The following is a 14,970-nucleotide window of genomic DNA, read 5'->3' as shown; positions in this document are numbered from 1 at the left end:
GTATGTAGGTGCAAGAGCAACAGCAGTGACTATCATCCGGAAATGAACTCTGTCAGTTTCAAGAAGTGGTTCACTGGATGATTCTTGTCATACCTTGCTTCGTAGTTGGTCAGGTAATTACCATAATAGTCATCATTCAGCTGTTCCAGAGAAAACACTAAGTACAAACAGCAGAAATGTGGATATTGCCCCAGCTTCAATAAAAATATACTGCACATTATAAGCCAGACTCGTATAAATCAACAAGTTGCAGAAATTCAGCACAAGTCACACGACAGAACTTATAAATTTGACTTTTATGCACTTTAAAGTGGTCATAAAGTTTTACATTTACCCACATATTACTGTCAGGATAATCCAATAGAATTAATTTGGGCACTGGTTAAAAGACATGCGGGGGAAAAAACAAAACATTCTGAATCACTAGTGCATGAGGCAATAGACAACATCGCCCTTCAGCATGGGCACACTGTGTGCAGCATGCTGAAAAGTTTCAGAAGGAAAACTTTTGTAGGGCGTTAAAGATAGATATAAGCATTGAACCTATCCTAAATTTACCATCAGGTGGTTCAGACAAGGACTCTGATAGCAGTAACGATTGTATTAAGATGTAGACTTTGGAAAAGTAAAGTAATATTATTTCTTGAATTTAAAGACTCGTGGTTTAAAAAAACCTGTTTGTCAACATATCAATTGCATACATGATATATAATCTTCCTAGCCTTTATTGATTAGGAATTTCTATCTTATGAAGTGCACAAACTATAATGTTCCACATATTGCTCAAGGAGAAGTTAAGCTTTGCCCAGTGCGTTGTGTGCTCTAATTACTCATGAGAATGCAGCTGGATAAATTTGTCAAAAACTCCGATATTGCGATGAGTACACCCCTATCATTTTCAAGACACAAACTGGAAATTGTCTTAAAATGTTGGGAAGAATTACCTGTCAAGGCATCGGTTGTTTGTGATCTTATCAGGCAGCATTCCCTCGAGTTACTCATAGAAGATGGTTCATTGTTTGCCTATTCAGTGGATCATAAATGCGTTCTCTTGCTGTAGTGTCAAACGAGTTAGTTTCCACTCACAATGCCCGTTGATAGTGGAAAATGTGAATTCCTTTTTCACTCACAGTAATTTAGATTTAATTACAGTCAGACACAAGCACGCACAAACACGAATTATCCACATTTTAAAAAAACATGGAATAGAAACAGCTATCAAGCATATATAATGATTTCAATTTTAGTTTAAAGTTAATTTTCTTGAGTATTACATTTTTCTTATAATACGGTCCAGATCACAATAAATGATAACTGTCACAACCAATTTCAATTATCTTGTTGTTAGACAATTGTCATTTTGAGAAAAATTGTACTTGACATCCTCACATAGCTGCGTCAGCAGTTCTTAGCTTCCGATGTCACAAGGACTATTGCTGTGGAGGAGTGGACAGATCATCAAGACATGAAGTAAGATATCTCTCATGTGGATAACTGACTGAAGTTGATTTTAAAATGTATTATTCCTCTCATAGATTTGAGCATATAATATGAGGTACCATAGGCAAATGAACCTGACTGTTGACCTCAGCAACACAGTTTGGCAATGTGGACTTTGTTTGCCTACTCTCTGCTGCCACGCATGCACAGACCTCGTCCCTTCCACACTTGCCTATGCTCCGCCTCTGCGTGCGGAAGCTTAATGTTGACGTCATATCCCCTGAACTGTGTGTCATGTAATGATATAACACTGAAGATACATTCATCGGCATATGTGGATACTGTCTGAAAATCTTGTTGCAAATAGAGGTAGCAAAGAAGTAATAAATTTAAACGTCATGCATGATGTAGCAGTTTTTCGTACTGTTTGTGACATCATATCTCCTGAACCACATGCCATACAATGGTATAATTTTGCACTTACATTCAGTGGTATATGTGTATACCATCTGTAAAATGTGTCAGAAGTGCAGTTAGTAGTAAAGAAATAATAAATTACAACATTGTCTCATGTGGTACTTTTATTGCATGAACAGTGGAGAAGTAGAAAGTGATAAACATTTTTCCTTTCATTACTTTGTAGGGGTTGTCAGTGAGAAAAAATTGTGTAACATTTTGAAATTGTGTGTTAAGTGCTCTCATTCTCAAATACTTAATTAGTAGGAAGTTATGTGATGTGGGCTATGCTTCATTTTCACCCCCATCTCCTTGATAGGTAGATGGTTCTTACCCTCACAGCAATTGTTGCCTGACAGTAAGGTATATGTGTACCAGGTTTAGGGGGAGATGATGATATTTTTTTAACATATATGGATTTGATTGTGTAGAAGACAAACACGAAGTCATCCAAAGGCAGGTTAGAGTGTCTAAACTTGTAATGGCCTAAGTAAGGAGGTATCGTAAAATAGTCACTACTGGCACTTTATTTCCTCATTATGCAAAAGACAAATAATTTGTTAGTCAAAGACTTACAAATATTGCTGTTCACACATACATCCAAGGCATAAAGACAACTATCCTGTCTTCTATGTTGTTGGTAAGAGCATCAGCTATACACTTGCAGAGTGCTCTGGAAGTTGTGTGGAGATCAATTCCTACAAGCTGAAAAATCTATATGCCAGCTACAATGGGGTGGAATTGGGAGGGGGGGGGAGTTAAATCTGTACAAGAATAGTAGTGTATTGTCAAAAGCTATTGTAACGAGATGTTGCAACAATTGAATTGGAGACTAGATGTTATGCATTTTGTAAGCTAATGTAATTCAGTTGTACAAACAGTTCAGAAGGCTATAATGTATTGTCAGTTAAGAAAGGGATGGACCCAGCTGTGCATGGTAAGATGTATAGGGAACGAAGTAGTTAACAGCTAATATGGTTTTAAATACGTAAAAGTAAAATGTGCATATTGACATGTAACCCATTTTAATGTGCAGGTAAATGAATAATAATAATAATAATAATTAAACACACACAACATGTGAGGCTCTGCAAGATGGGGCAGAGTACAAATTTATATTCAGATAAACAACATGTACTTCGGTCTCACCACACGCCTGGTTCTGTGTGATGAGAACGTTTATGATTGGGAAAAAAAAGAAGGAAAAAAGTTAATTCAAAAGTGGAAAGGAATACTATTTTTGTATCTGGACAAGTGATTTCTTTGAAGCAGCTCAGTGTTGTTGATCAGTATTGTAAGATAAGTAGGCAAAATAAATATTTCATAGTAATGGGGCTATGGCTGTACTTGAGTGACAGTGGATATTTTGAGGAAATTGAACATAAGTTCCTTATGCCAGAGCAATTATCCTTCCATATGATGCAGATTTTGCTATAATCAAAAAATAATGGAAAAGTCTGAAAGGGTAATGTAAGTACTTTGCTTACCTAGACAGGAGCTAAACTCATAAAGTAGAGCATAGTAAACAATCTGCTTAGCGTCTTTAAAATGAGGGCAGGTAGTTTTAAAATTTTACTAATCAAAATAAAACATTAGGGTAAAAAAAGAACAGAAAGTGTGCATTAGGCAGCAGATAAGAAGAAAATATGCAATGTATATAAATTTTCCTGCAGTGACATAGTTGCAGAGGAAAGAATAACTCCACAAATAGGAAAAATGGAATGACGTCTGCTGTACAATGAAACAGGCTCATGGGAAGTCAGTTAAAATGTCAAAATTCAGTGAAATTATCGACACGTATTATTACATCGAGAAAATTCAAAGAAGGGCAGCATGTTTTGCATTGTTGAGAAATAGGGGAGAGAGTGTTGCGAACGTGATAAAGGGTTTGGGGGCAGACATCATTAAAACAAAGGCATTTCAATCACCAATTTTCTCCTCTGAATGTGAAAATATTTTGTCGATGCTGACCTACATAGGGAGAAACGATCATCAAAATAAGGAAAATCAGAGCTCACGCAGAAAAATATTGGTGTTCATTTTTTCCGCATGCTGTTAGAGAGTGGAATAATAGAGAATTATTGTGAAAGTGGTCCAGTAAATTCTGCCAGGCACTTACATGTGACTTGCAGTATCGATGTAGATCTTCCACATTAGATTTATAAGTCTTGTATAATAGACATTCTATTTAAAAGCCGCGTATAACGGGGCATTCTACAGATAGTCCAAGACTAACACAGACAATGTTGATAGCGACAAGCACCTAGAAACTGACATTTTAAAGAAGTACTGTGGCAAATTAAATTGTTTGAGGAATTTAAATGCAGATGACCCCATGCTTGACACCAAAATGTAGTGAATTCATTCATGGCAATTAATAAGGAAATGAAGTTGCCCCAAGTTGCCAGAAATGTAATAAATTAATTCAGAATTGCTAAACATATAAAAAATATATCTAAAAACAAAGATGATGTGACTTACCAAATGAAAGTGCTGGCAGGTCGACAGACACACAAACATACGCACAAAATTCAAGCTTTCGCAACAAACTGTTGCCTCGTCAGGAAAGAGGGAAGGAGAGGGAAAGACGAAAGGATGTGGGTTTTAAGGGAGACGGTAAGGCGTCATTCCAATCCCGGGAGCGGAAAGACTTACCTTAGGGGGAAAAAAAGGACGGGTATACACTCGTGCACACACACATATCCATCTACACATATACAGACACAAGCAGACATATTTAAAGACAAAGAGTTTCAAGTCTGTATATGTGTGGATGGATATGTGTGTGTGTGCGCGCGAGTGTATACCCGTCCTTTTTTCCCCCTAAGGTAAGTCTTTCCGCTCCCGGGATTGGAATGACTCCTTACCCTCTCCCTTAAATCCCACATCCTTTCGTCTTTCCCTCTCCTTCCCTCTTTCCTGACGAGGCAACAGTTTGTTGCGAAAGCTTGAATTTTGTGTGTATGTTTGTGTTTGTTTGTGTGTCTGTCGACCTGCCAGCACTTTCATTTGGTAAGTCACATCATCTTTGTTTTTAGGTATATTTTTCCTACGTGGAATGTTTCTCTCTATTATAACCTAAACATATAAAAATATTTATTATTATTATTATCATTATTATCAGTATTCAAAAATCAACATTACAAATATCTCAAGGCAAGACTGGGCATAGACACGACTCAGTAATTGGACAAGTAGAATGGAGAATAACCACAGAATGAAATTAGCATTACATGCAAACATGAGCAACTGATTTGACATCAGTGCAATGTGTCAAGCTTATTTTGTGTTGTGTGGCTGATGGGTGATAGCCAGCAGTCCTCATCTACTGGGTCCCATGACTCTTAAGTGGTGCTCCCCCCTCTAATAGTAGCCGCCTGGCAACCAACACATTGCTATTGTCTGCAGTGATTCACTCGCAGAGGTGATCACTTTTGTATTTGGAGGACAAAGTTAGATGAGGATAACACAGCCAGATGCTTAAAGATTCAAGAACTGGACAGTAAAAAAGGCCAGCCAACATGGAATGGGGAATGAGGATGTCACAGAGTGAAAGTAAATATTGGAATGAATGCAGAGATCTCAGTTAAAGTTTGGATGCTGCAACTGAGAGTCGTCTTTCCTGTCTGCTCTCCAACTGACCTCTAATTGATCAGCTGATTGCTCTCCCTGAGTCATCATTAGTTATCCCTCAGTGACCAATGTTACTACTGCCTATGCTCAGCTGTTTTCTTCATTTTCCCCCACATTGCCCATCAGGATGCAGAATTTCCTGTAGAATCATCTTTGTCATTGGTGGCATTTTTCAATCTCGCACAATGAATGACCAACACCGGTTAACCACAGCTACTCGTCTTCATGATGGGTTCTAGAATTTCAGTACATAGTGGCAGCTGGTATGGAACCTGGGAGCTCTCACACTGCAGCACTTCTCACCATTACTGCTGATTTCTTAGGTGCTTACGTGTTGAATTTTCTTGTGGAAACAGCCTTAGGGTATGTGCTGCAACCCCAAGTTGTCGAGGTACCTACAGCCTGACAACAAACCCATGTGTTTGTAACGGGAAGACCTGTAATACTTTGCACGAGTGCCTCAGCTTCTCAGGGCTCGGCAGTGTCCCCCTGCTTTCAGTTAGCCTTCGAATGGAACAACATGTTCAGATCAAAGCAAATAATTCATTTAAAACATACCTATCCATCTTCTGTAGCTTCCAGGAAAGCACTCACCATGTCCACTGTGTGGCTTAAGGGGAGCTCTTTTCTTCTCACTATCTAGCAGTAAAGCATTACATGTTTTATAATACTTACAATTCATACTTTATTTCAAATGTGTTCTTTGTATAATACAATTAAAGAATTGCAGCCAGAAGAAAGAATTTTAATTGATAAACCTTCACACGACATGACAGTTTTTTTTTTTTTTTTTTTTTGTGAGGAATTTGATAAGTGACAATAAAGGATGAATAATTTGGAACATAACTTGTGCAGCCACATGTAGATTTGCATATAAAAGGCTTGTTGAGTTTTTAAACCTTTTACTAGAAATAAATTCTTAGAGAATTTATTTCTATTGTATTGTGTCTGCTGAAAACTGCAAGCCGGCCACAGTGGCCGAGTGGTTCTAGGTGCTTCAGTCTGGAACCGCGGCGACTGCTACGGTCACAGGTTTGAATCCTGCCTTGGACATGGATGTGTGTGATGTCCTTAGGTTAGTTAAGCTTAAGTAGTTCTAAGTTCTAGGGGACTGACGACCCCAGATGTTAAGTCCCATACTGCTCAGAGCCATTTGAACCATTTTGAAAACTGCAATGTAGAAAACTCTTTCTCTAAACAAGTTACAGTTTGTAGGAGACCTTTTTTTCACAGCGATCATCATGTGTTGTCTGCTCCTCAGTAACTCTTCTTCACTCCCCTCATGAATGGAGTTTAACTCTTTTGTTTTGCTCTTTCTCCAGTTTTCTCGTCGTATTTCTTTCCTTCTTACTCATCTTTCATAAAACCGTGTTTTTATTTTTTACAGTTTGTGCAATTTTGTATTTTTGAAGTTCTTCAAAACTAGTTCTTCATTTTGTTCCACCATTTCCTGTACAGTTATTTTAGTTACATATTTTTTTATGTAAATGGCCAACTAATGTATAAACTGTTTTTCAGTACACTTCTGGGAGAGTACTACAACATTTTGATGGAAAAGTTCTTCTGACACTAGCAAATGTTGTTGATGCTCAGTTAAAAGCTCACACGGATTAAATTACATAACTCAGTGACATTGAACACTGGATATGTTGGGAAAATTTGAGCTAGTGCCTTGCATTTGTCTCACTTATACAAAGATGAAAATGTGTCCTCTATTTTTGGGTAAATTAGTATCGGATTTTCTTTAACAATTAGATACCTAAATTTAAAAGAATTAGAATTCTTCCTGATACTAGTATGTTTCATATTGTAGTTGGGAAATGTTTCATTAGCCTGTACTATAAATCTCTTTTAGGAAAGAAACAAAATTATTTTACAGCTGATTTTTAGTGTGCATAATTCTTGCTCTACTGCAAGTATCTTCCATGTCTCAGCACTAGATTATTTGAGGTTACACCTCAACTCTTGTTAAAACAGTATTGTAGTGAGACAGAATCATTTAATTGCAAACACTTTTTTTTTTGCTGCATTTCATCAAATTTTTTGGTGGCAAATGTAGTGTTACATCTGAAAACATAAATGTTTCTCTGGTTGAGTGTCTTTTTAATTACTATTTAAAATCAAATTCCTTAGAAAAGTTCCTGGATTTACTATAGAAAGAATTTTGCAGTTAATCTGTCATGGTTGTGCATGCTGATTTTTTCTAAAGCACATAATACTTTTTATGTTGCTTCACAATACAGTCTTTCAAGTATGATTCAAAATTTAATTCCAGATTTTTAAGTGTTGAGTACAGTACATGTGATGCTGGATATCTGAAACCATTGTGCAACATACGAAGTTTGGATTGCTGATATGTGTAATCTTTCACAAAAAACTGTATGGGTGTAAATCCTATTCACACCTCTGTCTGGTAAATTGGATCACCTAGCCTGCAGCACTGATCTTGCACCATCGTACTTCCACCTGTTTCCTGCGTTGGAAACAACACTCTCAGTGTTGAGGTGGAGCACGCTGTGTGACACTTCCTTGCACTACAGGGCACCATGTTTTACCAGAGATTGGTTTCTTCAAACTGACTGCTAAGCCAAATGTTTCAAGGTCAATGGCGACTATATCAAAAAATAATGCAAAGTGCATAGTTCAGGGTGTCATAGTGTGTTTCTTTTCAGCAATAGAGTTTCTGTGTGAAAAACAATGATGAAACATAATTTCAGAACGTCTCTTGTAGATAAGGATGAGATGGGAGCTATGATACTGTAAGAATAATTTGACAGGGTACTGAAAGACCCAAGTCGAAACAAATGGTTGGAGATAACATTCCCTCAGAACTATTGAAATCCTTGGAGAGCCATGATGAAAATATTCCACTTGGTATGCAAGGTATAACGAGACAGGCAGGCTACCAAACAATGGAAAGCTTTGGATGGAATAACAACAATATGGAAAGGATAGATAGATACTCACCACATAGAAGTGGCAGTTGAGTTGCAGACAGGCACAATGTAAAGTCCTGCTAAAATATGAAGCTTATGGACAAAATCCCTTTTTGGAAGTAGAAAACACACACACATTCACACAGGTGCAAATCTCACACACATTGCCACTGTCCCAGGTGCAGGAGACGGTGAGTTGCCCTTGTGTGAATCTGTATTTTAGTTTTCTGTTTTGGATGAACTACTTTGTCTTAGTATTTTAGCAGCCTTTTTCATTGTGTCTGTTTGCAACTCAATGCCTCCTATGTGGCAACAGGAAAAATACCTTCGGATTCCAAGAAGATTGTAATAGAACCACTTCCAAACAAAGCAGTTGCTGACAGAAGTGTTACTGAACCATCTGTTTAATTATTCAAGATTACAAAATACCACCTTTAATTATCTACAGAACAATAGAGTTGACTGCTAGAAGCCAACGTGAGGAAGGTTTGTCTGGATCCCAGAGAAAATTAGGAACACTTGAGGCAATGCTGACTTATCGTATAAGATAAACTATGGAAAGGTAATCAACCAATGTTTATAGAATTTGTAGATTTGGAGAAAGCTTTTGACAATGCTGACTGGAATATTATAAATTCTGATGGTAGCAGGGATAAAATAAAGAAAGCGAAAGGTTATCTATGAAACCAGATTGTAGTTATGAGTCGAAGGGCATGAAAGAGAGGTAGTAACTGAGAAGGCAGTCAGACACGGTTATGTTGTGATCTATACCCAATGTTACAATCTGAACACTAAGCAAGCTGCTAAGGAAACCATGGAGGATTTTGAAAACCTAGTTAAAGTTTGGGGAAAGGAAAGTTAAACTTTGAGGTTTGCCGATGACACTGTAATTATGTCAGTGGCAGCAAAGGGCTTGGAAGATCAGTTGAAGTGAATGGATAGTATCTTGAAAAGAAGTTGTAAACTTTATGAGATGAACATAAACAAAAGTAAAACAAGAATAATGGAGTGTAATCAATTTAAATCAGAGATAGCTGAGGGAATGAGATTAGGGAATGATCATTAAGGAGCTGAGAATTCTTCCAGGTTGTATGCCCGTGGTCCAGGGAACTCTTCTATCCCTGACGTTTCGTCCAAAGCTACTTTGGACATCTTCAGAGGTGCTCCTGGTTGTACTGAGTCTTGCCGACAGTCGGCAAAACCCAGCACAACCAGGAGCACCTCCGAAGATGTCCAACGTAGCTTTGGACGAAACGTCAGGGATAGAAGAGTCCCATGGACAACGGCAATACAACCCGGAAGAATTCTCGGGAGCTGAAACATCTGGTCATGAAAGCCTTCATTGTATGATGATACGTTAAGAACAGTAGATTAGTTTTGCTATTTAGGCAGCAAAATAACTGATAATGGCTGAAGCAGAGAGGGCATAAAATGCAGACTGGTAATAATAGGAAAAATGTTTCTGTAAAAGAGAAATTTGTTAACATCAGTTGTAAATTTAAGTGTGATGAAGTCCTTTCTGTAGGTATTTGTCTGCATTGTAGCCTTGTACAAAAGTGAAATGTGTACAATACACAGATCAGACAAGAAGAAAATAGAAACATTTGAAATTTGGTTAAAGAAGAAAGTTGAAGATTAGGTGGAAAAGCTATTGAAGAGGTAGTGAATCAAGTTGTGAAAGAATGTTATTACACTTGATTATGGAGAGAGAGTGAGAGAGAGAGTGAGAGTGGGTTTGTGTGTGTTTGCCCGCATCTCGTGGTCGTGCGGTTGCGTTATCGCTTCCCACGCCCGGGTTCCCGGGTTCGATTCCCGGCAGGGTCAGGGATTTTCTCTGCCTCGTGATGGCTGGGTGTTGTGTGCTGTCCTTAGGTTAGTTAGGTTTAAGTAGTTCTAAGTTCTAGGGGACTGATGACCATAGATGTTAAGTCCCATAGTGCTGAGAGCCATTTGAACCATTTTGTGTGTGTTTACAGGCACGCACGGTCTCATTTAAAGGTGATAATGTAATGATGATGACTTTCTTCTTTTTTATACGCTGATTGTTTATTAACAGGACTCCATAAATATGCAGTTTTTTGCTTCTGAATTTTATTTATTTACATTTTTAAAGAACAAATTATTATGCCTCTTTGAGCTGTCACTATAATATTATTTTACCTTCAGCAGGAAAACCAGCAAAAGCTTTTGATGTGGCCATCAACACTGAATTCTTCAAGAAAGTTTCAACCAACAAGGTTTTCAGGAACTTTCTGTTACTTGTAGTAATGGAAGGTCTTGAAGATAAATATAAAATGCAGATTGATACAGTAGGTATGCCACTTACATTGGTTTCTTGTGGGATTTTGAGAAATCTGAGACAGCAATCATATGGAAAAAAAAGTATAGTACCAGTTGCCTTTTTTATTTTCATGTTAAATTCCATTGGTGGGGCAGGTTACAGGGGGGGCCAGCTTGTAACTTGCTCCTCCTCTACTTAGTATCGTCTCCTTGCATGTCTCATCAGTGGTTATGTGTTCTCTCAAGTCATGTTAAAATGTAAGTTCACGTTCAAGATACCTATTTCTTAAATTATGGATGAGTCTATACAACATTATTATTTTATTGTGCTGCTTTTTAAGTTTGTTGATGAGTTCGTTTTCTACATTATTTGTTTCATGTTACATATACCCGTTATGGAATTTAAAATTAAAGGAGAAGTGCAACTAGTGCTGTCATTTCATTCCAAATCAATACTACAATTGTGGAACCTGCATCAAGAAACTGGACAAGAAACAGAAAAAAACTGTAACTATTGTCCTTCTGAAACGTGTATTGATGTAGGACACGATTGAGAACAGACAAATATTTCAACATCATTCAGTCTTACATTTTGGCACACTAGTTAAAGACAGGAATGGTTAAAAACATTTTTTGTTTACATCAGTTTTATCATGGCGTTTGTATCATTATTCAGTTGCATGTATTTGGAAAACAAGAAAAGCTTGTTTTGCTTGCTGATGAACTGTGAAACAGTAGCCAACTCTTAAAACTTTTCCCCACTTCTTTTTCACAATTTTGTAATAGTGGTGACAAACTCTCTCCCTCTGCTTCTGAAGTTTAATATTCAGTTGTAGTTCTTACTTGAAAAAGTGAGACTACAGTAGAGCAGTGTGTGTTTCCCAGACTGAGGATTGTGGTTTAACTGCCTGTTTTGTGTTGCTGTTGTGAATTGCTGTAAAGTGTCACTACATCCATCCGTAAAGTGAGCTACATCCAAAAAAGTGCAGGTGAGTAGTAGTAGTAACTTCCACCTATAAAAAGAACAAATACTCCATCAGTTGGTTAATAGCTTATTAGTAATAGCAGAGCTGCTGGAACTCCAGTTAGTGTAGAACTGTGGACAGGAAGGGGCTGCAATAGCAGAGTGAAAAGTTCTCAAACGCACAGTGAAAGAATATTTTTATGTCAAAAGTGAACTTACTTTTCACTATACTAGTGGAACACATTTAGGTCACTGCACTTCATCCAGTTTTGCCAATGAGTGGATTATGATGCGTAAAGTGCGTTTCTGAAGGTGCTGCAAAATACCCATGATACCTGCTATAACCTCTTTAGTGCATTCAAAATGATTTCCCCTCACAAACTGCTTTAAATGTGGTAATAGGTATGACTGAGAACACCAACTTGTCTTTGTCTTTTTTGATATGGAATCAGTTACTTCCATCCATGGCTTCGATGGTCATTTCAGCATGTCTCATCCGTAGTAACTTTTTTTTAATTTTGTGAGCAAAATCAGCAGGATTAATTTTAAATCAATCTCACCATTTGCTTTGACTACCATGGAATAGATATGTCCTGCAGAAATCTTTTTCATAGTTATTTCCTTATGAAAAAGGTACATTATTTTTTCTTCTGATATTTGTGTGCCATCAGCTTCTTCACAGTTTTAACTGTCCAGTATTATATTGTGAACTTTGTTTCCATCTGTGTGGTTCCAGTTTTAGGACATATTTATATGGATCATGTTCAAAAGAAGTAAGGCCACATTGAATTGAGTTTCTCGTTTCTTAACTGTTAAAAATGAATTAGTAGACACCTGATAAAAATTGGGAGACATTCTGTTGGCAATAAATCATCCAAAACAACAAATTTTATGATGGCATTGTATTTGATTTGAATTACATATACACAGCATGTCTACCAAACAAATTTATTTTGCAGAACAAGTTGACATTTTATAGTTGTTGTGCAAAACATACCAACATAACAAAAACAAAATATCATCGATAAAAATATTATATAAGGGGCTTTCAAAAAGAAATGAGCTGGGGTATGGAATGTGCAGACCGGTGACAGGTGGATTAATTGTGGCGTGTGTAACGTGGTGTGGTTCCAACTAGAGCATGGAAGTTCACAGCCCGTCGCTAGAGGGCACACGTGCACGTCACGTGACTGTGTTGAGCTATCGGTAGCTATCAAATGCTGCCAGTCACATTGCAAACAGTGACATGGAGCCGTCAGAAGATGCCCCCCTTCGGATTCACTTCCTGCAGCACGGGACAACAGTGAATACCCAGCATTACCCGCAAACCCTTTGCCAAGCGATCAAATCTAAATGACCAGGCAATCTCACTCATGGGGTCATCCTACTCCACAACAGTGGAAAGCATCATACGACCAACACAGTCGGGTCACTCCTGCAGAAATTCAAAAGGGAGGTTCTCGGCCGCCCTCCATACAGTCTGGACCTCTCTCCCTGTGATTACACCATTTTTGTCCCCTTAAAAAGACTCTGAGGGACAAATGATTCACCTTGGACGGTGACGTCCAGCTGTACGTGTGGAACTGGTTAACTTTGCAGCCCCAGGAACTTATTGAGACAGCCATTCACTACCTTGTGTCACAGTGGGACAAGTGTCTCAACAGTCAGGGTAGTACTTCTAACATACAGTTACTGGTTTCTGTGATTATGCCTCCAGTTCATTTCTTTTTGAATGCCCCTTATATTTTAGTCAGTCTCAGAATTTTTTTTCTTTGTCTTTTTAGGTTGTCATAATTTCTGCCAATCTGCACTCTACCGCAAAGTGTTTCTCCTTTTTTTCATAGACTGTTTTTTAGCCAGGTGATTAGAGTGATTTTTGTTCTCTTTTGCCATTGTCTCTCAGTATTCAGGCTGATTCACTTTTTTTTTTTTTTTACAGTCAAGCTGATAACAATTTGTAGTAGAGTGTTATAGAGAAGTCTCTTTGTTCGAACAGAGTACACCATTCTGAAGAACCGCAAAGCAATAGGAACACTTCAGAAACACCGTATAGAGCAGCGTCCACCAAAGAAGGGACCTCTTATACAGGAAATTGGCAACAAGACTCCTGAGGTCCAGAAGCAGCCTGAGAAGAAAAAGGATATATCTGATGATAGGCTGCCTACTCCCTCCTCTGTGAGCAAAGGAAATACAGTGTCAGGTTCGAGGGAACCAGAATACAGGATAGTGCGTGAGCCTGCTGATGGTGAACCTCAACTTTTGATTGCTACTTTTGTGTTACCAGATGTGGTATGTTGCTTGTTTTCTGATTCTGATGTAGATGTTGAATTTAAAATACATAGTGTATTCACATGTTTTCTCTGTAATATTCATCGGTTTCCACATTTCAGCTTTCAGCACGAGAAATTGCCTTGGACGTGGGTGAAGATCGTATTGTATTTGAAAGTCGTAAAAGGAACTATCTGCTTGATATTTTCATACCATATACAGTTGATCAAGAGAAGACAATTGCAGAGTTTGAGCCCAATAGTAGGGTAAGGGCACAAGCTATTGGCAACAGGAAAATGCAGTTTCCAATCTTTCATGTATTAATCCACTTTTTTGTGATTTTCTTTCCTTTTTTTAGGTTCTTACTCTGAAGATGCCCGTGACAACTGCAACGTAAAACAAGTTACAATAGCACAGTATCATAAGAGACATAAAACAATTTATGTTTTATTTTTCTTTTAAAATTATTCAGATATTAATACTTTCTTTAATTTCCTGTTAATTATTAGATTTTGCATTTCTTTCAACATAATTTTTCATTGATAAGTATTGAAACAAGGTAATTAGCAGTGCCTTCAAAAACTGTAAATAATAATCTGATCAGTGAAAAGGTTATATTACGAATAAAATGTTACCATAAAAAATCATTGTCCTGCTTTTTTATCACTGTGTATTTTTGTAACCATATTTAATTGTTACACTGCAAAAATACCACAGTTATGTACTTACACTTCTAATACTCAAACCTCATGGCAGTCATTTAATTCATCTACCAAGTCATTACCATCTACATCTATATTTATACTCTACAAACCACCATGACTTGCATGGCAGAGGGACATCTACGTCTACACTCTGCAAACAACTGTGAGGTGCATGTCGGAGGGTATTTCCCATTCTACCAGTTATTAGAGTTTCTTGCTGTTCCATTCACTTACGGATTGTGGGAATAATGATTGTTAGAATGACTGTGCATGCAATAATTATTCTAAT

General features: G+C 37.6%; 1 protein-coding gene across 1 annotated transcript in view; it reads left to right on the top strand.

Moving 5' to 3' along the window:
- Window positions 1–14,574, top strand: part of LOC124804725 (PIH1 domain-containing protein 1-like) — a 66,343-nt gene extending 51,769 nt beyond the window's left edge. Inside the window, exons 4-7 of the mRNA XM_047265007.1 lie at window positions 10,632–10,778; window positions 13,706–13,998; window positions 14,100–14,243; window positions 14,336–14,574. Coding sequence (XP_047120963.1) covers window positions 10,632–10,778; window positions 13,706–13,998; window positions 14,100–14,243; window positions 14,336–14,374 — 623 coding nt within the window. The 3' untranslated portion in view covers window positions 14,375–14,574. The remainder of the gene's footprint in view (window positions 1–10,631; window positions 10,779–13,705; window positions 13,999–14,099; window positions 14,244–14,335) is intronic.
- The last annotated feature ends 396 nt before the right edge of the window (window positions 14,575–14,970 follow it).

The sequence above is a fragment of the Schistocerca piceifrons genome, chromosome 7 (assembly GCF_021461385.2).
Source record: "Schistocerca piceifrons isolate TAMUIC-IGC-003096 chromosome 7, iqSchPice1.1, whole genome shotgun sequence".
Taxonomy (NCBI): Eukaryota; Metazoa; Arthropoda; class Insecta; order Orthoptera; family Acrididae; genus Schistocerca; species Schistocerca piceifrons.
This window is presented reverse-complemented; position numbering and strand designations above follow the sequence as displayed.